The sequence below is a fragment of the Octopus bimaculoides genome, chromosome 16, assembly GCF_001194135.2.
Source record: "Octopus bimaculoides isolate UCB-OBI-ISO-001 chromosome 16, ASM119413v2, whole genome shotgun sequence".
Taxonomy (NCBI): domain Eukaryota; kingdom Metazoa; phylum Mollusca; class Cephalopoda; order Octopoda; family Octopodidae; genus Octopus; species Octopus bimaculoides.
The window spans coordinates 38,114,542-38,138,475 of NC_068996.1; the positions used below are offsets into that span (position 1 = coordinate 38,114,542).

The window sequence follows — 23,934 nt, forward strand, 5'->3', positions numbered from 1 at the left end:
ATATCTTATTTTTGCTTATTTTAACTTTTATTGATTGTTTTTTTTTCTTTTTTCTTTTTGCTCTGTTTTCTAAAAATAGGGCATCAGATTGGAAACTTGATGCTCCTGACTGGACTGGAAGATTGAGAGTTACTTATAAGGGCAAAGAACTTACATTGAAGTTAGAAGACAAAGTATCAGGTGTCAGGAATTTTATACTTTACATTTTCAAAATGAACCTACAAATATAAGCTTACAATACATAAATATAGGATTTAAAAGAAGAAAAAAAAAAAGCATTGTAAAATATATTATCAAACTGGATTACTGATATTTTCTTCAGTAGTCTAGAAAAAAAAAAAATCTATCCTAAGCTTATTTGTATGTTATATATTTGAACCCTGTTTATTTTGTTTTATTTGTGTTTCTGTAAGATTTGTGTGTGTGTTCCCATTTTTTATGGGTAATGTGCTTTATTAGAGTATGGGAAGATCATGTATTAATAAATTAAGTAGTGGGTTTTGAGTTCAAATTCTGCCAAGGTCGACTTTGCCTTTCATCTTTTCAGAGTTGATAAAATAAGTACCAGTTATGTACTGGGGTCAATATCATTGACTTACCCCACCTCCCTCCAAATTGCTGGCCTTGTGTCAAAATTTGAAACCGATTAATTAAGAAGTGGGTTTGAGGACATACCATCATGGTACTCCATTCAGGAACCTGAAAATACCAATTGTGCTGTTGTATTTTACATTAGCTTATGATCTGAGAAAAGTAGTTTGTTAGCAAGCATTTTATGTTGTTGTTCAGCCCAAGGTCAGCTTTGAGCAGACTTATCATATGTAGGTAATCAGTCAAATGATAGTGCAATTCACAAATAGAAAACTCCAGATATACCATTCCTCCACTTGGTAGTGGACCATATTGTTAGATTATGAAATATGTTTCATCATATAGGCAGCAATCTGACAACGTTGCTTCTTTTGCAATATCCAGTTTCTGTTAAATTTACAGAACTTGCTAAATCCACCACACTCTGAGCACAGCGTGTCCTGTTCCTCTATACTTACTTCAGGTATTGAATATTCTAGAAGTATGTTTGGAGTAAATAAAATAAGTTTCTTGATATTATTTTTGTATGTATGTTCTTTTTTTTTTATGTTTGCCTGGACCATGTGGGAGAGATTTTTTCTTAATTACTTTTCTGAGATGTTGTAGATGTCTGATAGATTCTACATGTAGTAGCAAGTTCTGTAGGGAATTGAAACTTTCTGCAGCAATAAATTATAGGATTTGCATATCCAGGTCACCTTTCATTTTGAATACTTTTGTTCTATTGCATGTACGGGTTGTGTGCAGCCTGTGATTATGTTTTCTTGGTTCAGTTTATGATTATTTTTTGTAATTTGTTTTGAAGAGAGGAGTGACATAATCCATTATAGATTAGGTATATTCTTTGAACAATTTGTGTCATTTAAATGTGATGTCTGTGATTGCTAGATATGTATGCATGTGTTGTTTTGCTTTCTTTATTAGGTCTTGTACTTGTGCTATAAATGCTGCATAAGGGATGTACATAATTCATTGTATTTTTGTCTTCTGTAGTATCTTTTTTTTTCTAACTTTATGAGAATATTTGATGCTTTTTGATGTAAAGTTAAGGTAACTATGCAACTGAGTTTAGAGAATGTTGGGAAACTATGGTTGTCGTTACTAATTTATAAGGCTGTGTTGTTTGGGTGTGTACATGTAAGTTACTAATGAAACCTCTGTACTTAAACTTTTGACAAAAAATATCTCACTGTTTCAAAAAGAAAGATACTGGATAATGCAGTTCCAAGGCAGCAAATTATCAGAGTCACTGGAACATCTGGTAGAATTATTTGCAGTATTTGTTTCAAGTCTTTGCGCTCTAAGTCCAAATACTGCCATGGCCAACTTTGACTTCCATCATTTTTGGAATTGATAAAGTACTGTGAACTGTTTCCCTTCCTGCTCCCTTCCTCTCTCTGGATTGGCTACATTGAAAGGGCCTCTCAAAGAACATTCCCTAATTTTTGAAAATTGTACAAGATTAGTTAATTGTAACATGGCTAAATTCCTGTTAAATTTGATGGTACAGTATTCATTATCATCATCATCATCATCATCATCATTTAACATCTGTTTTCCATGCTGGCATGGATTGGATGGTTTGACAGGAGCTGGCCACCCAGGAAGCTGTTCAAATTCCAATCATTTGCTGTGACATGATTTCTATGTCTGGATGCCCTTCCTAACACGTACCACTTTACAGAGTGTGCTGAGTGCTTTTTACGTGCCTAAACTACTTTGTCAAGCAAAGAAAAGTGTAGTAAAAGCTTAACTTGATTTGAATTCAAAATCAATATAAAACAATTTGTTATAAAATTTAAAGTAGCATTTTGCCACTGTTCAAGCTGATCTAATCTATTCCTTTGATATGAGACTGTGTTCATCCTAAATGTGTAGACTCAGGATAGCTTGTCAAGTAATGTGACATATCCAGATATTTCGTAATAGACTGTTGTATTGACAGGTCATGTGCAAGATGAAGACACTTCCTTTTTGATGCTGTTACTGTATTGTATGTTAAAAACACAGTTGCTATACTGACATAGTCATGACTTCTTTTACTTTTATCCTTTACCTTTTACTTGTTTTGCTCATTAGTCTGCAGCCTTGCTAGGGCACGGCCATGAAGAATTTTAGTCAAACAAATCAACCCCAATGCTTTCTTTTTTTAAGCCTGGTACTTATCTTATTTTGCTGAACTGCTAAGTGAGAGGACATATTTTTACATCCCTGTAACAACCAGTGTTGGTTGTCAAGCAGTGATAGGGGACAAATGCAGACACGCACACACATGCACACACACGACAGGCTTCTTTAAGTTTCCATCTACCAAATCTACTCACAAGGCTTTGGTTCTGCTTGAGGCTATAGTAGAAGACACTTACCCAAAGTGCTATGCAGTGGGACTAAACTCCCGGAACCATGTGGTTGGGAGACTAGCACAAACACTTTCCTCCTTGGAGACTGCAAAAGAAGACCATGTGACTGACACAATTTCTTACATCTATCATTAAAATTACAAACCTGGATCTTTTGTTTCTGAACTTAAGATTATACCCATATATCTATCTTTTATCTTTTACTTGTTTCAGTTATTAGGCTGCGACCATGCTAGAGCACTGCTCTGAATAATTTTTAGTTGAATGAATTGACTCCAGTACTTAATGTTTTTTAAAGCCTGATACTTATTCTGTCAGTGTCTTTTGCAAAATTGCGAAGTTACAGGGACATTAACAAACCAACACCAGTTGTGAAGTGGTGGTGGCTAACACACACTCGCAGGGTCCTTTCAGTTTCTACCTTCGAAGTCCACTCACAAAGTTTTGGTTGGCCCAAGGATATAGTAGAATACGCTTGTCCAAGGTGCCACACAGTAGGACTGAACCGGGAACCATGTGATTGAGAAGCAAGCTTCTTACCACACAGTCACATGTGCACCTATTTATCATAGTAATATTCATTTGTTATATTTTCAAGCTCAGTAGTCCTTGTCTGGTCAACATTATAAACAGATTTGTATATTTAGAGTATGTGGTTATTGAGTAGGATACTCTTAGTAACACTAATTTCTATCTTATGAACTAAGATTATTTTGAATATAAGTGTAATAGATGTAGACCTATAAAGTAAATTGTCATGTTGTCCAGCTCCATAATTACTGTATGTTTAAATGTTGTATTTGATTTTATTAGGTGAAGAATTTGCAAAATGTCCAGTTGATGCCTACCCTGGTGTAGCAATCGAGCCTGTGATGGATTCCAGTAGATACTTTGTGATTCGAATCAAAGAAGCGGGTAAGGAACATCAAAATTTACAGTTATTACAAAGGATTTTATATCAAAAGAAAAAACGTTTTCAAATTTTTTTGATATTCAATAATTTGCTATTTGACAAACTATTGTATTTAAATGTTGTTTTTTTTTTTTTTTCTAACTTTATATTCCAATTGAGTTTACATATTGGATATATTTTGAAATTTTAATAGCCTAAGAAGTCATTGACATCATTATCATTAATGATTATTTTATCTGTCTTTACATTTTAGTCTTGGTTTGATGTGTTTAAGACACATCTCATCTCCAATTCTTTTCATCACGTGTCATCTCTTTTCTGATGCCTCGTGTTTTGCTTCTGAATCTTAAACCCTCCACTGTCAATTCTTGGCACTTTCGTCTCCCAGTTTAATCATCTGATCACTTTACATACCAGTGTAGTTGCTTCTCATGCATACTTCAGCTGATACCTCTGTTGCAAAACTGCTTGTCAACTCAGATGCCCATGGCCCATAAGTAATTGACATTATACATCCAATGGTCCAATGGGATGTTTTTGTTTTAATGAAAGAAGTTTCCTTTCTAAACCAATACTAACCTGTCAAAATCAGAATCTTTAGCTGGTGATTGAATTATAGACTCTTCTGCATAGTGCTCTATACCACAACTCCTCTTTGCTTATGTCTTTCCCACAGGTATTCACTTGCAATGATTCAAGAGGAACATTTACAGCATCTGTTTCCCTGGTCTCGGAGGGCCTGCAAAGACCATGGGCACTGTCCCTTCCTCCAGACCCAACAAGTAAAAAAAATAAAAGATTTTATTTATTACACCATTGTCCTATAAATAGGACAATTTTGTTAAACCTATTCTTCTATCTTTGCTGCTAAATTTGTCTAACATCTACACCTGACTGGTTTGTTTTTTTTTACTACCTTTCAAATCATTAGATGCAAGGAGTACCTTTTACTACTAATATAATTCTAATTCATTGTCACCTACACTTATATTGTTTTAAACAGCTATGCTTATTTAAAGCTTAACTATTTGTCTGAAATCAAATTCTTTCATATTTCATTATTTGCTTTCAGAACGAAGTGCTTTCATTGGAATTGGTTTTACAGATAGAAGTGATTCATTTGATCTTAATGTTGCTCTACAGGATCATTTTAAGTAAGTTTCTAACTTTCAAATATCCTTTATTTCATTTTAGCTGTCTGATATAAATTATTTTTAACCCTTTAACTATATCTGGCTCAGATATTGTATCTGTTTTATGTTCAGACTGATTGAATTTGGCCTCTCATATCTACCCTACGTCATTTAAAAAAAAATAACCAATCACAATATTGAAATTTTGAAGCTACAAAATAATGCATGAGTAGTTCAAAACAATGTGAATAAATAAGCATTACATTTGACAGAGTATGCTAAATATGCTAAAGGTTAAAACCATTTTAGATAAAAAGCATATTTGTATATGTAAAATGTATGTATTTGGCTGTAGAAAATCTTGGAGTATTTACTATCAAGTTCTTAGCAAACTAGTAGAGATATAAGAGCAACCATGGGTTTTTACAGAGTCAATGCCTTTTCCTTATTCTATTAGGATGTAGCAGAATTAATATCTGAGTACAATAACGCTAGTTATTTGATAAATAAATTTCTCTTATCAGTTGAGAAATTTCTGTTGAAAAGATTCAAAATTAAGTGAAATAATGAGAGTGAAAACAAAATACATCCAATTATATGGAACCATCACTTTAAGTCCCTATAGAGTAACTTCAGAAAAGACTACAGATACATTTACAGTCAAATACTGATACTAATTTATTTAAAGGTAGAGAAATAATTTTTTTTAATTCTCAAACGCGTGATAATGCTAATAAATAGCGTGATCAGGATAAATTATCCATACATTGCGGAAAAATACGTTACCAGCCAATCCTGATCACATTATTTATTAGCATTATCATGCGTTTGAGAATAAAAAAAATTATTTCTCTACCTTTCAATACATCTCAACGCTTCTAAAACAAGCTTTGTTTGTTTACTTTCATCCTAAGTTGAACTAATTTATTTGTAATACATGCATTATTGTCTTGCTACTCACTAAAACAGCATACTATTAATTCCCCCATGCAATAATCAAATCAATTGTGCAGTAACTCTTCCAGAGCAATGCTCTCAACTTTGATGATAGTGATAAATACTATCATTATTGATCATGGTGCTGCCTTATTAACTGCAAAAATATGCTCATAAAAAAAAACCCAACTCTAAATACTCTTTCCATCTTTATTCTTTCCTTAATTTACATGACTGGTGATGGTGGTGATTGCAATGATGACAATTACCTTAATTGCACACTACAATTTTTATGCATTTTGATGCTCATCATTGTTATATTTACAATGAAAACAAAAGCAACAGTAGCAATCTAGACTCTAAGTAGTCAAAGATTACGAGGCTGCTTTTGATATTAGTTTGGAGTTTTTGCCTGGAATTTACATTTCTGATTTTCAGCCTCTCTCTTTTAGAGTTGCATATGCTACTACAATAAAATTGTTATTGATGTGCATTATATAAATTGTGGTAGTACTATATTTTACTCTAATGATCTTCTACACAAAATAAGTAATAGGAATTCAGCAACAGTTCATTGTTGGGAACGCCTTTAGATTGGAGATCAGTTTCATTATATCTTTTATTTAATCAATTATTAATCATTTTAAAATTTAGCTAATAGGACTGTCCACACCTGAATAGTAATTTCATTATTTTCTTGCCTAGTGGATACTATTGGTATATTCTGCATTTTATCCAATGCCTTTTTCTTACTCTTATTTTCTTTAAATAAAAAGAAAAAAAGGTATGTGTATTTCATTCTAATAATTTATTTGACTGCATCTCATGCTGATGTAAGATTTAGACTTGTTCATCATTTGCCATTCCTGGGTTTTATTAAGTATTTTAACAAAAACTTATTGTGCTTGTTACAAACCATTAAGAAGGCCTCATAGGCCAGGACGGATTTCTGTTAGTACAAAAAACAAGAGAGGCTACTTAGTTCTAAAATGATTGGTCATATTTCATTCCCTAAATTGAACTACATCACGTGTCAGCCGTCACAGACAGCTATGTTAAACAAACACTGAAGCAATATTAAAAGTACAAAGGAATGTATTTAATATGACTAGAGCACTTGTCACTCCCTTGTGGTCTGATTCAGAAGAAGCATCTAAAGTATTTATAGGTGTAGAAATATTGAGTCCAGGTGTGTTTTGAAGCATCATTTGTTCTGGAGACTCAGTTACTTCTGGTTTAGGCACAAGATTAGAAGAAACATTACCACAAAGTACAAGGTGGTTTAATGATACGGTACGCTCCCTACCATCAGGGAATCTGAAGAGTTCTACTTCCTTTACTAAAGGAATATATTTACTCTGATGGTTAGGACATTTCAGAAACACCTTGTTACCCAGGGAAGAGAGCCATGACAGGATGGGCTGCTCACTTAGAGATTTATGCTGATACTTAGAAAGATGTTCATCTGGAGTGCAATTTGTTGAAATTAAGAGAAGAGAATAGATTGAAAGGAGTGCATCTGGAAGAACAAGTTCCCATTCTGAGGGTTTCAGTTGTTTTAATTTCAGAGCCAGTGATATTGTTCACCAAATTATTTCATTATATTGTTCTATTTATCCATTCCCTTCTGGATTCTGAGAAGTATTTCTGCTACTAGCTGATGCAAGAATCCTTCAATATGGAAATCCTCCAATTGAGAAGAGTTTTGATAAGCACTTTATAATAATTCTGGTGGTCATATCTGCTCATTGGAAGCATATACATTATGTTATATTGAAAACAAGTGAATTCTATATATCAACACTTTTCTCATTCTTTATTTTACTACTCCATCTATTTTCACGCATAGAAGCAAGTGATTTCTGAACTGGTACCAACTGGAAATGGTGGCCAAGTAGATAGTGTCTCAACCTCTTTAGACATTCCACAATGGTATAGGCTTCTCTTTTCACAAAAGAATATTTCTGCTCATGAACTGATAGTGTTCTTGTATAGAAAGTCACTGTGCATCCTTTCCAACATGTAGTGGCAGCAATGGTACAGCAGGATCAATAAGCTTTCACAGCAAATTTGGCAATGACCTTCTTTAGACTTTCAAAAACTTGCAGTGCTGAAAAGGAGAGGGGAAAGCATTTAGTAGTAACTAAAGGATTGAATTTCCCAGAAAATTTCAGAATCCAATCTGCATAGCAAACTAACAAGGCCGTTGCACACTTCATAGATGTCTTGTCTTTGGGTTAAGGAAGATTGGGTAGTGGTCCCTTATATTCTGGATCTAGTCTAATCAATCCAGTTATTAACCTATTTGGCTACATGATCATGTAGCAAAACAAGTTGATACATTTAGAAGAGAATATGCACTTTGTTTAAAGTATGATTGTATTTGCTAACTACATCTAAGAAATTCCTCAAGTTGTGATAATGGACTTTCTGGTTATGTCCAGTATATCCAAAGGTGGTTGTGAGTGCTTTTTCAATCATGTCATCAATTATATGTTGAAGGTTACCAACATTGTTAGTAATTCCAAAAGGAATCTGTATGAATTAGTACAAGCAATGACCAGCTTCCACTTCATGGTAAGCACATCATAGGTCCAGTCTACTGAAGGCATTATATTGTGCCATTTCCATGACCATTTTCAATATTTGATACAAGGTGGGTATCTAGCAATGTATAGTGGTTTATTGTCTGAGAATAATCAATGATCAAACATTTCTTATGGTTATCACTAGATGTAACCAATACCTCAAACTTCCAAGGAGACTTACTTGGCTCAATAATACCATCCTTTAGTAAACGTCTTAGCTCAGAGATTAAAAGTTTCTGGTCGTTCAAAGAATGTCATCTTGATTTTGCAGTCAGTTGTGAGATTATCAAACAAATACCGAGAAGAAATACCTAGCCAAAGATAAACCTCTGTACCTAGCTTTTGTTGACATGGAGAAAGCCTTTGACAGGGTCCCCCGATCACTTATCTGGTGGTCAGTGCAGAAACTAGGGATAGATGAGTGGTTAATGAGAGCTGCACAGGGTTGCTTTCAGTAAGGTGAGGGTTGGCAATGAGCATAGTGAAGAATTCCGGGTAGGAGTCCACCAAGGATCAGTCCTCAGCCTCCTCCTATTCATCATAGTCCTCCAGGTAATAACAGGAATTCAAGAAAGGATGTCCCTGGGAACTTCTCTAAACTAATGACCTTGCTCTAATAGCTGAGTCACTATCAGAACTAGAGGAGAAGTTTCAGGTGGGGAAGCAAGGTCTAGAATCATAGGGCCTGAGAGTCAAACTAGCAAAAACCAAAGTCTTAATAAGTAGGAAGACAGACAAATCACAAACCCCTTCAGGTAGATGGCCCTGCTTGATCTATAGAAAAGCATAGGTGGAAACACCATAAGATGTACCCGGTGTAAGCTATGGACACATAAGAGGTGCAGCAATATCAAAGGAATGCTTACTGGGAAGATAGTTTTTGTGTGTGGTAAATGCTCAGGGGCAATAAACTCTGAAAATAGCAGAAAACAGCTTCCGTCACATGCCAGGAGAAAAAGTAGAAGTAGTTGATAGCTTTCATTACCTAGAGGACCAAGTCAATAGAAGGGGTGGTTGCTCTGAAAGTGTAGCTGCTAGAATAAGAATAGCCTGGGCAAAGTTCAGAGAGCTCTTACCTCTGCTGGTGACAAAGGGCCTCTCGTTCAGTGTAAAAGGTAGACTGTATGACGCATGTGTGTGAACAGCCATGCTACATGGCAGTGAAACATGGGCTGTGATTGCTGAGTATATACATAAGCTTGCAAGGAATGAAACTAGTGTGCTCCACTGGATGTGTAATGTCAGTGTGCATACACGACAGAGTGGACATAAGAAGCATTAGATGTGGAATGCAAGAGAGTCGACTGCACTGGTATGGTCATGTGTTACGAATGTATGAGGACAGCTGTGTGAAGTGTCACACTCTAGCACTAGAGAGAACCTGTGGGTGTGGTAGACCCAGGAAAACCTGGGATGAAGTGGTGAAGCACAACCTTCGAACGTTAGGCCTTACAGAGGTGATGACAAATGACTGAGACCTTTGGAGATATGCTGTGCTTGAGAAGACCCAGCAAGCCAAGTAAGACCATAACCATGGCTTATGCCAGTACAGCATAACCAGCCCATTTAAGAGTATCCTTCAATCATTGGGCAATAAACCGCGCTTGCAAAGACCTGTTGAGTCAAGTGAAGTCATTGTCATGGCCAATGACTGTACTACCTGATTGGCATCCATGCCAGGGACACATAAAAAGCATCATTCGAATGTGATTGATGCCAGTGCTGCCTGACTGATCCTGTGCCGGTGGCACATAAAAAGAACCATTCGAGTGTGGTCGTTGCCACTACTGCCTAACTGGCTCCCATGCCAGTGGCACATAAAAAAGCACCATTCGAGTGTGGTCGATGCCAATACTGCCTGACTGGTCCTCGCGTCAGTGGCACGTAAAAAGTACCTACTACACTCTTGGAGTGGTTGGCGTTAGGAAGGCCATCCAGCTGTAGAAACTTTGCCAGATCAGATTGGAGCCTGGAGCAGCCCTCAGTCAAACCGTCCAACCCATGCCAGCATGGAAATCGGACGTTAAACGATGAAAATGATGATGATGATGAAAAGATGGTGGGACAGAAGCAGTAGTAAGACTACAGACAGTCAGAGTAAGCTTAGTCCTTCAAAATAGTGTCTCAGTAGAAGAGTAATGTTTAAGGATGTTTTATTCCAGGATGACATTAAAACGAAAACTAGGGATGACAGTGAATGTAAGACAGTCATAATCATTTGAAAATTCTACACTAACTTGAAACTCCACTAACCTTAGAAGTAAGAGAGGTAGATGACATTGAGATCTAACCGTCTGTAGAATTTACCTGTCACTGGTGTCTGTTTATTAGTTTCTTAAGGGAGCTTTCCAAGTTTCTTGTCTTCTTATGCTTTGGATTTCCTTGGATATCCATAACAGGACATGACATACAATGAGGTGAAGCAGAGTGTAGATCTGTTGTGAATACCACCAAAGATGTAGATTGAGATTGGCATACCTTGGTGTAATGTCCCTTCTTATCACAATCATTACATAATATTTCGGTAGGACATTTTGATCATGGATATCACTTTGACTCACAGAAGTAAAATTTGGGGTAAACAGCTGCAACTGATGAGGGGTGATCTGGATGCATATAAGAATAATTTTCCTGCTGAGTCTTTGGAACTTCAACATTGGCTGCATTAACTGAGAGAGGTTGTGTAAAAGATACAGAATATTTTGCAGCTATTTCCAGAGTATATGCAATCTGTAGATCTAGTGATTTATTTTCAAGTAAACATTGTCTTACCTGCAAGTAAGAAAGGCAATTAACAAAAGACATTCCTTATACAGTCATCCTAGTATTGCTCAGCAATTACTGCTTTAAAGTTGCAATCCTTTGCTAAGAGCGAAGCCAAAGCTTATTCATTTTTTTGGTTTGATGTATATAGCCGGCAGAATATTAATAGCAGTATCATATATAGACACATCAGCAATATATTCAAACAATTTTAGTGATACATAATTGATTAAGAGTTTCAGCTTGTAATCTTGTCCTTCGACTGGTAGCAATGCAATAAAGTTTTGAAATGTTTTCTGCCAGTGTAGCCACTGTTCAACAGCATGTGTGTCACTGAGGTTAGCATCCAAATGTTCATGGCAGAGGAAACTTTTTATAATAAAATGTTGAATAAATTGAAATAAAATTAAGATTTATTTAACATCTACCATTCTCAGATTTTATTCTATATTTTAACAAAGTACTTGCTACTAACTGGAGGATGGCATCAAAACAAGACAGATTTCTAATAGTACAACAAACAAGGGAGGCTACTTAGTACTATAATGACATGATAGTACAGCTATAAAAGAACAGTTAAATGTTAACTATCTTGTTTGTATTTTTCCAGGTGGGTGTTATAATTCGACTGGAGTTACCTAGATGTACATTTATCAATCATTCATACGAATTATTGAACCTGGGAATCTCCTTCATAATTTTCATTATTACATTTATTTTATTGTTCATTTAGATCTTTTTAAAAGTACAAGGGTTTTATACGCTTGTACATTTTATTGAAATAAGCATTATGCTTTCATGTTATTATGTAGTTCTTACATCATAGTTCTTGTAAAAGCAAAATATGTATATTTAATACATTTTAGATATTTTTTCTCTTCATTTTGAAAATTTACGTTTATTGTGGCTTTCTTTTTTTTCTCTGCACATTCAGATGGTTAAAACAAGAACAAGAGATGGAGAAAATGTCCAAAGATTTAAGTAGTGCCCCAAAACTTGACCTCAGTCTAAAAGAAGGGCAAACTATGAAATTAAATATTGGTGTAAGTTGCTAAAAACAGATTTTTTTTTTTAATGCTAAGTATGTCTTAATCTGAATCACTTAGCAAGAAAAATGTTTTGCTTCAATATTTGCATATATTATCTTTTGCACATGTCAGTAAGAGAGTGAGTGATAAATGAAGTGATAGCCTCAATTATCCACCTCTTTAGCTGTGAATGCTTTTCAAAAAGAGAACTGAAATCAGATACAAAAATTTCCATATAATATGCCAAACAAGAATTTCATAACCAAGTAAATTAATGAATTATTACATATAAAATATTACATTTTTTTCAAATTCCAGTAGTAAACCTGATAGTTAATAGATATAATAAATATGTTTGTTAATTATTTAAAATTTTAATGGTAATAACAATAATTTCTTTGGTTTGGTACCTGCTACAAAGTATATGTAAAGAGGATAGTAAAAACAAAAATGTTGGTGGAATTCAGAGATCTCTTATTTCTGTGAATTATTGATCATCAAGATAACAATGCTAACCGTGCCAATAAGAGAATGGGTGTATGCTTGTGTGATTGTGAGACTGAACCCGGAACTATGTGGTTGAGACTGAACCTGGAACCATGTGATTGGGAAGCAAGCTTTTTATCACACGGCCACTGCTGTACCTATATGCATATTTATACCATCATCATTTAATATCCATGTTCCTTGCTGGCATGGGTTGGATGGTTTGACCAGGATCAGGTGGATCGAAGGTCTGTTTCATACCCCAGTGTCTGCTTTGGTATAGTTCCTATAACTGGATGCCCTTTCTAATGCCAACTACTTTACAGTATGTACTGGGTGCTTTTCTTCTGCCATCGGCACTAGTGAGGTCGCCATGCAGCTCACAAACATATAAAATTCCAGGAACAGGGATTTATGCTAGCAGATGAGGGTTGAAGTTTGAGAGATGGTGGTGGGGCAGTGCAGGTTCTTGTAGGGTGTGTGTGTGTGTGTGTGTGGCCTGCATTACCATCAGTTACAACGATGAGTGTTTGAGTTGATATGATCAACTGAACAACCTGCTTGAGAAATTAACATGCATGTGGCTGAGCACTCCACAGACACACATACTCTTCATTGTAGTTCTCAGGGAGATTCAGCATGACACAGAATGCGAAATGGCGGCCCTTTTGAATTACAGGTACAACCCATTTTTGCCAGCTGAGTGGTCTGGAGCAACGAAAAATAAAGTGTCTTGCTCAAGGACACAATGCACCACTTGGAATCAAACTCATGACCTTGTGGTCTTGAGCTGTATATCCAAATCACTAAGCCACACTCTTTCATATATATATATATATATATATATATATACACACACACACACACATACAACGACACTCGCAGCATACGTATGACGCCTAAAGGACGATCATACATCCTTTAACATTAGGTGGAAATTATTAGAAACTTGTGGACCCTATCGCAATGGAACAAAGCTATGTAAATTATGTATGACAGAAAGATATATCATCCTAATGAATTCACATGAGCCAGGAAGCTACCTGAACTCCAGGAGGGAAGCTGTGGGGAGTTGTCCATATTTTCGGAAATTTTTGCTTCCAAATTGGAAAACCTAGCTATCAAGCGAAGGGAGATAACTCGCCCGGCCGTAAATTTTAACAGTAATTTTCCTTCAACTATCACCGGCGTTCATGTGTTTTTAAAAACATCTTTTGCAAAAAACAAACATTGTTTAGAAAAACTGATATGTCTCATTCACTCTAGATATGAAACCAATGGTATTTCTCTAAATTTATTACGTTACACACACATATGCATAATTGGGCTACATTAAGTTTCCATCGACCAAATCCACTCGTCAGCCCAGAACTACAGTAAAAAAAACACTTACCCAAGGTGTCACACAGTGGGACTGAACCCAGAACCGTGTAATTTGCAAGAAAGAAATACTTTTCTAAGCCGCTCTGTTTCCTTTACGAAAACTATTTCTCTTCTTACTGGATAATTTTCTTCAACAAAAATCATTCTTTCATTTCAACGTGATAATCTAATTTTCATTGATCCAAGGCTGGGTAACTTAGCTAGTATGTACATAACATGGTTTTGGGTTCTGTTCCAGTGCATAGCACCTTGGGTATGTCCCCTCTACTTTAATCTGGGGCCAGCCAAGGCCCTGTGAGTGGATTTGGTGGGCAGAGACTGGTGGGGGACAAACACAAAAACACACAGAAACACGTGTATGTATGTATGTGTGTGTTTGTTCCCTACCACTGCTTAACACCCAGTGTTGGTTTATTTACATCCCCTAATTTTGTAGTTTAGCAAAAGAGACCAATAGAATAAATAGCAGACTTAAAAAGTAAGTACTGGGGTCCATTTGTTTAATTAGATCCTTCTAGGCAGTGCCCCAGTATGGCCTCAATCCTATGACTGAAACAAGTAAAAAATGAAATATATTGCTATATTTTCAAGCTTTCTTTTTCTAGTATGTTATTTAGGATATATAGCTATTTATGATTAGATGACTTTTCATTTTTCATGTAAATTTGTTTAAAGTGAAAATAAATTTGTGAATAATCCTTTTATTCTTGATTTAGGTAAAGCGCAATGAAAGTGGGACGAAACAACGATCAAAAGGACCTGGTACTGCCGGAGGATTACTCCCTCCTCCACCAGGTCCTAATATCAAAATAATGCCTTCCTCTGGTAGCCAACAAATTTCAAGCTCAACAAATCATACAAAAGCAACAGCCATTCAAGGAAGTCATGAAAACATTCCAAATAATAAGCCATCATCAGTAACTGCCATTGAAGATTTGTTGTGTGATTTGGGCACAAACAACAAATTTGCAACAGATGCATCTACCAGCAGAACTGATTCATCTAATAAAATTATATCTCCTTTATATAATGCGTCTGGTGCAAGTAATAACACACTTGTAGATTCTAGCTGGGGTGACTTTACCAGGTATGTAAAAATTGTTTATTTCAAGTATATGTCTTGTGTAAAATATTTAAATCCTTAAACATTATCGTCATGTGGTAGATTTCTATGTATGTGCATTGTGTATTTTTTTGTGTTTATTTTGCATATTTTAGCTAAATAACATACTTTATTATAGAAAAACTTGTACATTTATGAATCTTTCTGTAATTATAAATATTCTGTTTTGTTTTCCAGTTCACACAGTTCTGCCAGCAATTGGGTTCAGTTTTGAACAAGACCTCCTCTTAATTGATATAACGATTGGAGCTGTTCACCGACCTTATGTTTTTATATAAAAACAACAAATATTAATTGGAAATTATTGTTTTTCAATTAATTATTTGTTAATATTTTTAAAATCTTTGTTAAAGTTCTTTATTTATCTCTTCACAATCATCTTATCTCCCTACCCTTTGTTTTACCTTTCCCTCCCTCTTTAAATACTATCCATTTTATTTCAAACGTAATTTTCATTTTTAATGTTTTAAATTTTGATTCATTATGAAACATTACAATTAAATTTATCTACAGTATTAAGCCATTGAACCATTAGATCCATATAGCTATATTTGTAATTGTTTGTAAAAATCTAAAATAGCTATCTAGTTCTATACTATTGCAAATTGGTTAATTGCTTCAATTCAGAACTAAATTGGCTCTAAATATTTATGCAGAACATTTTCTCAAAGAGCAGCCTTTCCTTCCTTCATTGAGCACATGTTCTCTGACTACAGTTAAATTTTTAATTAATCAGTTGATTTTAAATAAATATTTCATGAAAGGATATTATTGTAGTTGCTGATTGATAATTTGTTGAGAATGGTTATATTCATAGTTTACATACATACACACACATGCACACGCACATCTCTTCATACATAAACAAAATGAATATATACAGATATGTACAAATGGACTTAAACTTTATGAAGCTTGATACTTTTATAATATTTTGCTTTAGTTATGTATTTATGTAAAGAATTTATTAATGAAATATAATACATATCTAAACCACACAAGCTTTTTAAATGGATTTTTAAAATGTTTGCCAAAATTTAACAGAAAGTACCCTATAAAACTTTTATTATATTTCTTGAATACTTAATAAAAAACGAAAGAGTCCTATGTATGCAAACTCTTTTTATTCTTTGAAAATGATTATTTTTTTTATAATTAACAAAATATCCAGCAATAAATAAGGCTTGTATTATCATATATTGTTTAATTATTGAAAATTTGTGTATTCTTTTCTCAAAGTAAGTGAATCATAACTAAATTTTCTTTTCGTTTATCTTTCTTGGTTTCCTAACTTTATATACAAGCCTTTAGAAATATAGCAATTTTTTAATATAGGAGCCAAAATTTGTAAGATGTTTTCAAAACATTATTTTAAAAAAGCTAAATTTAATTCTGAAAACCACTGAAACCACCTGTACATCTCCTATAAATTAAAATAAATCTACTTGATTTTATAGATTAATTTTTAATTGCTGAATAATGGAGAAATGTTCTTCTTCAACTGAGATAATTAAATTGAATATCTATTAATGATTGATATAAATTTGTTGCTTCTAAACTAAATCTGTATGCTTGTAAATTGCCATTCAATTATCTAAGTTTAAACAATAATAATCCTTTTATATTTTTTTTAACCCTTGGTTACATTTGAAAATTTGACTGTTAGGCATTGTGTGGAACATTTTAAACTAAGAATTAGGATGCACAAAGCTTAAAGTATAATTTATTTGAAAGAGCCAACAAGATTAACAAGTATACAAGTGTCTTCACTTGTCACAATGTAATTATCATTTCTGAGATAACGGCATATTATTCATAATTAGGATGAAATTAAAATAATATATTTTCTAGATCTGAACATATTTTTTTTAAAAATTCAATAAACATTTTTATTTTTTTATACAGTTTTATAACATAACTCATAATAGATTAGCTAAAAACGACCTAAACGAATTAGATCTTTCATCAGTCACATTGTTGTTTTAATATTTACATTTTTTCTTCCTTTGTTTTATTTTCTACTTCTAATTTTATCAGTCTTAAAGTAATACTGAAATGTCTTACTGTGAAAACAAACTCAAAATTATAAGATATCTATTATATAAAAATATGTGTAAGTATTTGTAAAAAAAAAAGATCATTGCTTGTTAATAAACAAGTGTAAATGTCATTTCCTGCTTCATATCTGCTCAGCTGCATACTTGGATGTGAGCACATATGATTTAAGCATGCATTTTAAGTTTCAAAGCTTTTCATCACACCAGCCGTAGGTTGTGAACAATAAGTAAGAATATGCTAGTTAACTTCTTTTGTCATCCTTAATACTTTACTATAATCCACATTCTTAGATTACATTATTGTACCAAGGTGTGACAGCTGTTACTGCTACCACTTTTTTATTGCTTCATGGAAAAATTGGTGTTGAAATTATAGCAACAATATTACTATTTGTATATTTTTTGCATTAAATATTAAGGCAGTTATTATTTAACTGCATTTTCTACTCATCTTTTTTAATAAATCCTATGACTTATAGATATATTTTTCAAAGCTATTTATTTTATATCTTTTTCATTTTTATGTTTATGTTTTGAACTTATCAGTAAAATTTATGCATTTAGAAAAGACAGATGTCATATTTTAAGGAGACAGTTGTCAGAAGAATTCTTAACTAAGAATAAGCTACTTTCTTTTGCATTTGTCTGTCTGAAGAATCTCCACATTTTATAGCCTGGTGATTACTGAAAATGCAAGATGTAAATGAATGGTTTGAGAATACTTTTAACATTTAAATAAACCATATCTGGCCCAAATATTCTACCTTTCTTATGTTCAAAATGGCTAAATCCACCCTCTCGCATATACCTTACAATGTCATTCTTAAAATAAGCAATCACATCGTTGAAATCTCAAAGCTCTGAGATAAGCCATGATTTATTCAAAACAATGTGAATATAATAAGCATTGCATTTGACAGAAATCTGAATGCTAAAGAGTTAAACCAACCATATCTAGCTCAGGTATTTTACCTTTTTTATGTTCAAACTGGCCAACTGTAGCTCCTCACACCTAGCCTGCAATATCATTCTAAAAATAAACAATCACATCATTGAAATCTCAAAGCTATGAGATAAGCCATGATTTATTTAAAACCATGTGAATAAATAAGCATTACATTTAACAGAGTAAGCTAAATGCTAAAGTATTAAACCAGCCATATCTAGCCAAAATACTCTGGCTATGTCCAGCCCAGATATTCTACTTTTTTTTTTTATGTTCAAACTGACCGACTCTTGCTTCTCATTCCTACCCTACAATATCATTCTTAAAATAAGCAATTACATCATTGAAATCTGAAGGTTATGAGCTAATACAGGTTTAATTTTAAAAAGTGTGAATAAATAAGCATTACATTTGACATAATAATGTGAATGCTAAAGTAAAAGAGGAGTATGGTAAGATCAGATTTGGCAGCAAATTCATTCAACTCACAATGTGGATAGGTGTCACCTGGATCTATATATTACAATAACTGAGTTAATATTGCAGGAAGTTTGGGGCAGGTCTTTACAAAAATATACAGGGGGTGGGGTGGGGGTGAAACTTCATTGCTTAATCTGCCAAGTAACAAGAGGAAATGTTTCAATCATACTGGAAGAAGAATTACCATTCCTCCTCCCACTACTACCAAAAAAAAGCTAATGTACCAACCCTAACCCTCACCTTATCTAGTATTTAGAAGCTGCAACCAATGGATAATGTAAAAGATGCATAAGGTTCTTGAGGGATTTGATAAAGAGCCAAAACTTCAAATGTGCTAAATGGATGGTGATAACAATCCTCTTAGTATTCAGTCCATGACTTTCTTAAATGGCTCACTTGGCATGGTTGATATTTGCTGTAAATTAGTTCTTAAGTTAACTATAATAGAAAAAATATGCATGAAATAAGGTAGAAGAAATTTAACTATTTAGGTGCAGTCTTTGCTTCCCAACCATCTGGTTTCAGGTTCAGTCCTGCTGCACAAAACCTATAACCCCTAGTCAACCAAAGCCTTGTGAGTGGATTTGGTAGAGAAACTGAAAGAAGCTCATTCTCTGTGTGTGTCTTTGTAATATCTTTGTCCCCCACCATGGCTTGACAAATTATGTTGGTTTGTTTACATCCCCACAATTTAGGGGTCCAGCGAACAAAAAGGACCAATAGAATGAGCGCTAAGTTTAGGGAAAAAAAGATTAAGTACTTGAGTCGATTCATTCTGCTAAACCCTTCAAGGTGGTGCCCCAGCATAACCACAGTCCAATGACTGAAACAAGTAAAAGATAACTATCGCTGATAGTAAAGTGTTCCACTTTCTATGCAAAGGCAGAACATATGGATCATGACGAAAAAAAGTGTAGTGCTGTATGACAGATATAAACATTGAATGCAGATCAATGAAAGCCAGTGCTTGAAAGAAATAATGCAAGCATAATTCGTTAGGTATCTAATATATACCTGTAGGCAAGGCAGAGCACAACTGGAAAAAGTTGGTAATTGATCATTAAGTATATTGTGGAGGCTTAGTGGTTAGGGTGTTGGACTCGAGATTGTAAGATTCTGGTTTCGATTCCTGGATTGGGTGATGTGTTGTGCTCTTGAGCAAATCATTTCAATTCATGTTGCTCCAGTCCATTCATCTTGGTAAAAATGAGTAATCCTGTGATAGACTGGTGTCCTGTCCAGTGGGGAAATATATGTGCCACAGAAACCAGGATACTGACCAAAAGTGGAGGTGTGTGGCTTAATGGTTATGTTGTTGGACTCATAATCATAAGATTGTGGTTTCTATTCCTAGAATGAGTGATGTGTTGTGCTCTTGAGTAAAACACTTCCTTTTGTGTTGTTGCAGTCCGTTCAGAAGGTAAAAATGAGTAAACCTTATGATGGACTGGTGTCCCATCCAGGGAGGAATATATACAATGTGGACTAGCTATAACCAACAGTTTTTATCAGTCAAAGTGTGTGGCAGAAATAACTGTACTGGTATAGATAATGGGTAATGAGAAGACAAAAGTTGTTTTGTGCTCTTACTAGAATCAATGATGGTAGAGAAAGAAATGATGAGATCAAATTATGGGATGATGGGCTTCAAAGCTGAAGTTTAACCCTTTAGCATTCAGATTACTCTCTCAAATGTTATATTTATTTACTCATATTGTTGTGAATCAATCATGTATTATCTCATAGCTTTGAGATTTCAGTGAAGTGATTGTTAAGTTTTTAGAATGACATTGAGGGTATGTGTGAGTGGCTGGATCTGGTCAGTTTGAACATAAAACGGAGAATATTGGGGCTGGATTTGGCCAGTTTGAATGCTAGAAGCTTAAAAAAGAAGCTTGATATGCTGCATATCAAAAAAGAGAAAACTGATGTTTAAACACTGAAGATTCTACAAGTATCAATGTCTTGAATAAAGGGATTCAGTGCTAGATGTTCATTCATTTGAAGTACCATGCTCATTTTTTTCTTTTCACTTCTTGAGCTTGAAAGAAGAGGCAGTGCCCAAGGCCATTTTTAAACTCTCCAATACTAGTGAGTTTAATGCTATTAATGTTCTATTTAATCTGTGGGAAAGCTGAAATGGAACATGCAGGACAGACTTAGGGAGGGAGAAGATTCCAAAGTGATGATGTTCTGGAGGGTAAGGACTGGGCACAGTGGTTGTGTGGTGCTATTATGGAATGACAGCTGGGGAGACAACTGGGTTAGAAGTGTCTGAAAGTAAGTTTCATATATCAGTCCATTATAATAGTGATAGAAAAGACAGTGACTGGAGGGAAAGAGAACATGTCTGTTAGCTGGAGTGTGTGTGTCCATTTGTAACTAAATGCTAATCAGTCAAGTTGCCCTCTTTCTCTGAACGCAGTCCGGCATGTCTGTAGCAGCAGTACCATTCCAGAAGTTGGATCTGTACTTTGTGGATTTCATTTGAGTCTTGTAGAATGTTGAAATCTGTTGTGAGAACTGAAATATTTTCTGACTCTAAAGAGAAGAACAAGTTTAAGGGATGTATTCCTAGCTATGTTAAGGATATGCTTTCACCAGAAGTCCTTAGTGATAGTGAGGCCTAGCATTTGGAACAACAATGAGGAATCTAGATAGGAGCCACCTGTGTTAAGGGTAATATGTAGTGCAGTTTTTTTTTTCTCTGTTAAGAGACACTTCAACAAAGCCCTACTGGAGAATGTGTTCAATATCGTTGTTCATGGATCCAGTGCAGGTTTGGTGTATGGCTGGTGAAATAGGAATGAAGGATATTTGCATAAGAATGTATATTGTTGAACATGTTGGTAAGCAGGTCATTGAAGTAAAGAACAAAGAGAACAAGGAAAAAAGCCAAATTTTGGGAAACACCAAACATTGAAATTTAGGTAGAAAGTGCTTCATAAACACATCACATGCTGTGATGGTGCAATCTGATTACAAGCTATTGGTCCAAGAGATGAAAGATGGGTGGAGCCATTAGACAGGAAGTTTTGATCAAATGTTTGAATATGACTTTGCTGATGTCGAGGGCAACATTCTTTGCACTGAACTTCTTTAAAGCAAGAGCCCACTTGTGAGTGATACAAGGGAGTAGATCTCCAGTGGGCCCGGCTCTGTGGAAGCCATACTGATCATCATCACTGAGGAGAGAGGGATTTAAGATGCTGGTGAACTTCAGTGTTAATGACTGTCTCTGTTACTTGATTCTCATACAAGCTCACATATTATCAGTACTTGGTATGTGTTTATAAGCATTCCTAGCATAGCAGTGACTTTTAAGACTAGTTATTTGCAACTTTCATCATATTAAAACAAAGCAACTGATAAATCCCAAATTAACGATGCTAATCGTTAATTAACTCCTTGGACAGCCTAGGATATGAGGTTTGATCAATAAGTATCTGGACTGTTGCCATAGTAACGAAGCTAAAGCACACAGAGTGAAGTCATTTGGCACAGATTAACCTTGGGCTCTGCTGAGCATGTGCACTAAGTTTTAACATTCTAGCTCATTTCTGCTGTTTACAGCAATGCCTGGAAGGAAAATGTGTAGCATATGATCGTCACATTGACCATGACAGAAAGTTGTCATGGTAATACCTGCTCAGAGGCCTTTGCAAAGTTGCAGAAAGTGTATGGAGAGGAGTGTATGAAATGCACAAGTGGTGTACAAGTGGTTCAGACATTTCCAAGATGGCCAAAAAAAATAATGTCAATAGTGACGAACGTTCTGGGAGACCGGCAACCAGCAGAACTGAGAAAAACATTGCAGCTGTGAGGGAATATTATATTAATTATTTCACCTTGAGTTCAAATCCTGCCACTGTCAACTTTGCCTTTCGTCCTTTAGGAGTGGTCAATAAAATAAAGTACCAGTCAAGTACTAGGGTCAATGGAATCAACTATACTCCCTACCCTCAAAATTACTGGCCTTATGCTTAAATCAGAAACCGCTATTTGTTTCACTTTTATTAACTAGAAATATATTTCACAGTTTAATGTTAATAACTTGAATGATACCAGAAAAAGTAGACAAACAAAACCTGTTATAAATGTAACCTAACTACAGAGAAAAATTGGATTCATGAAATTCATATTTTTATCTCAGCAGTTAACTATGAATACTGTATTTCATATGTCTGTATCTATCTACAAAATAGGGTTTATGTCTGACTAGTTTTAATTCAGAAACTATGGAAATTCAGTATTAAAAATATAAATCTTCTTTAATGGAAGATAGGCTGTGTGGTAAGGAATTTACTTTCCAACCAAATGGTTCTGGGTTCAGTCCCACTGCATAGCACTTTGTGACAGTGTCTTCTACTATAACCTCAGTCAGACCAAAGCTTTGTGAGTGGATTTGGTAGACAGAAACTGAAAGAAGCCTGTCATATATGAGTGGGTGCTGAAAAGTTCCTGGCTTTGGGTAAAAGAAAATACAGGGTGATCAGTTAATTGTAATTTTATTCTCAGATTCACTCACTTATTGTAGTGGTCCTTCAGTTTTTATAAGCCCTGTAAAAGAACTCATAAGGTCAAGCCACCAACAATGCCTGAGAAAGTTGTCATGGCAATACCTGTCCTGCTTCTGACTGGAGTTTGAGAATTCTCTTGTTTTTATAGAGAGAACATGACTCAAATCTCTATATGTTTAGGATAGAATTTGATTGGAAGAGGATGATCACATTAGTGGGCTTAGAAATTTTTGTAAGTTCCTTGCTACATCCTTGCATTAATGTTATGTTACAATATTTTTTGTGTTAAAAGTTAAGGTTGACATAGTTGAGTGAATGTGTCTGGTGACAGTAGGAGGGAACTTACAAACATTTTTGAGCCTAATCACTTGATCATCATCTACCAATCAATTTGCATCCTAAAAAGATAGTATCTTGAAACTCCAGTCAGAAGCAAGATAGTTGTGGCTTAGCCCCCATGTCTTTCTATCCCAACATTTGAACATCAGAAAAATCTGTGAAACTAGTTAAGCCTTTAAAAATAAACCACCTAAAAGACTCCCAGTGCTTTTTCAACTTCTTTTCTTCTATATTTCTACCCATGTTGAATAAAATAACTTTGTTTTATATATATATATATATATATAT

The 23,934-nt window shown here is 34.7% G+C and overlaps 1 protein-coding gene across 2 annotated transcripts in view; it reads left to right on the plus strand.

The window, feature by feature from the left end:
- Window positions 1–17,858, plus strand: part of LOC106869513 (adaptin ear-binding coat-associated protein 1) — a 39,763-nt gene extending 21,905 nt beyond the window's left edge. For both annotated transcript variants that reach the window (XM_014915279.2, XM_014915280.2), the window contains exons 3-8: window positions 80–180; window positions 3,765–3,866; window positions 4,937–5,018; window positions 12,219–12,327; window positions 14,898–15,268; window positions 15,482–17,858. In XM_014915279.2, coding sequence (XP_014770765.1) covers window positions 80–180; window positions 3,765–3,866; window positions 4,937–5,018; window positions 12,219–12,327; window positions 14,898–15,268; window positions 15,482–15,518 — 802 coding nt within the window. In that variant the 3' untranslated portion in view covers window positions 15,519–17,858. The remainder of the gene's footprint in view (window positions 1–79; window positions 181–3,764; window positions 3,867–4,936; window positions 5,019–12,218; window positions 12,328–14,897; window positions 15,269–15,481) is intronic.
- The last annotated feature ends 6,076 nt before the right edge of the window (window positions 17,859–23,934 follow it).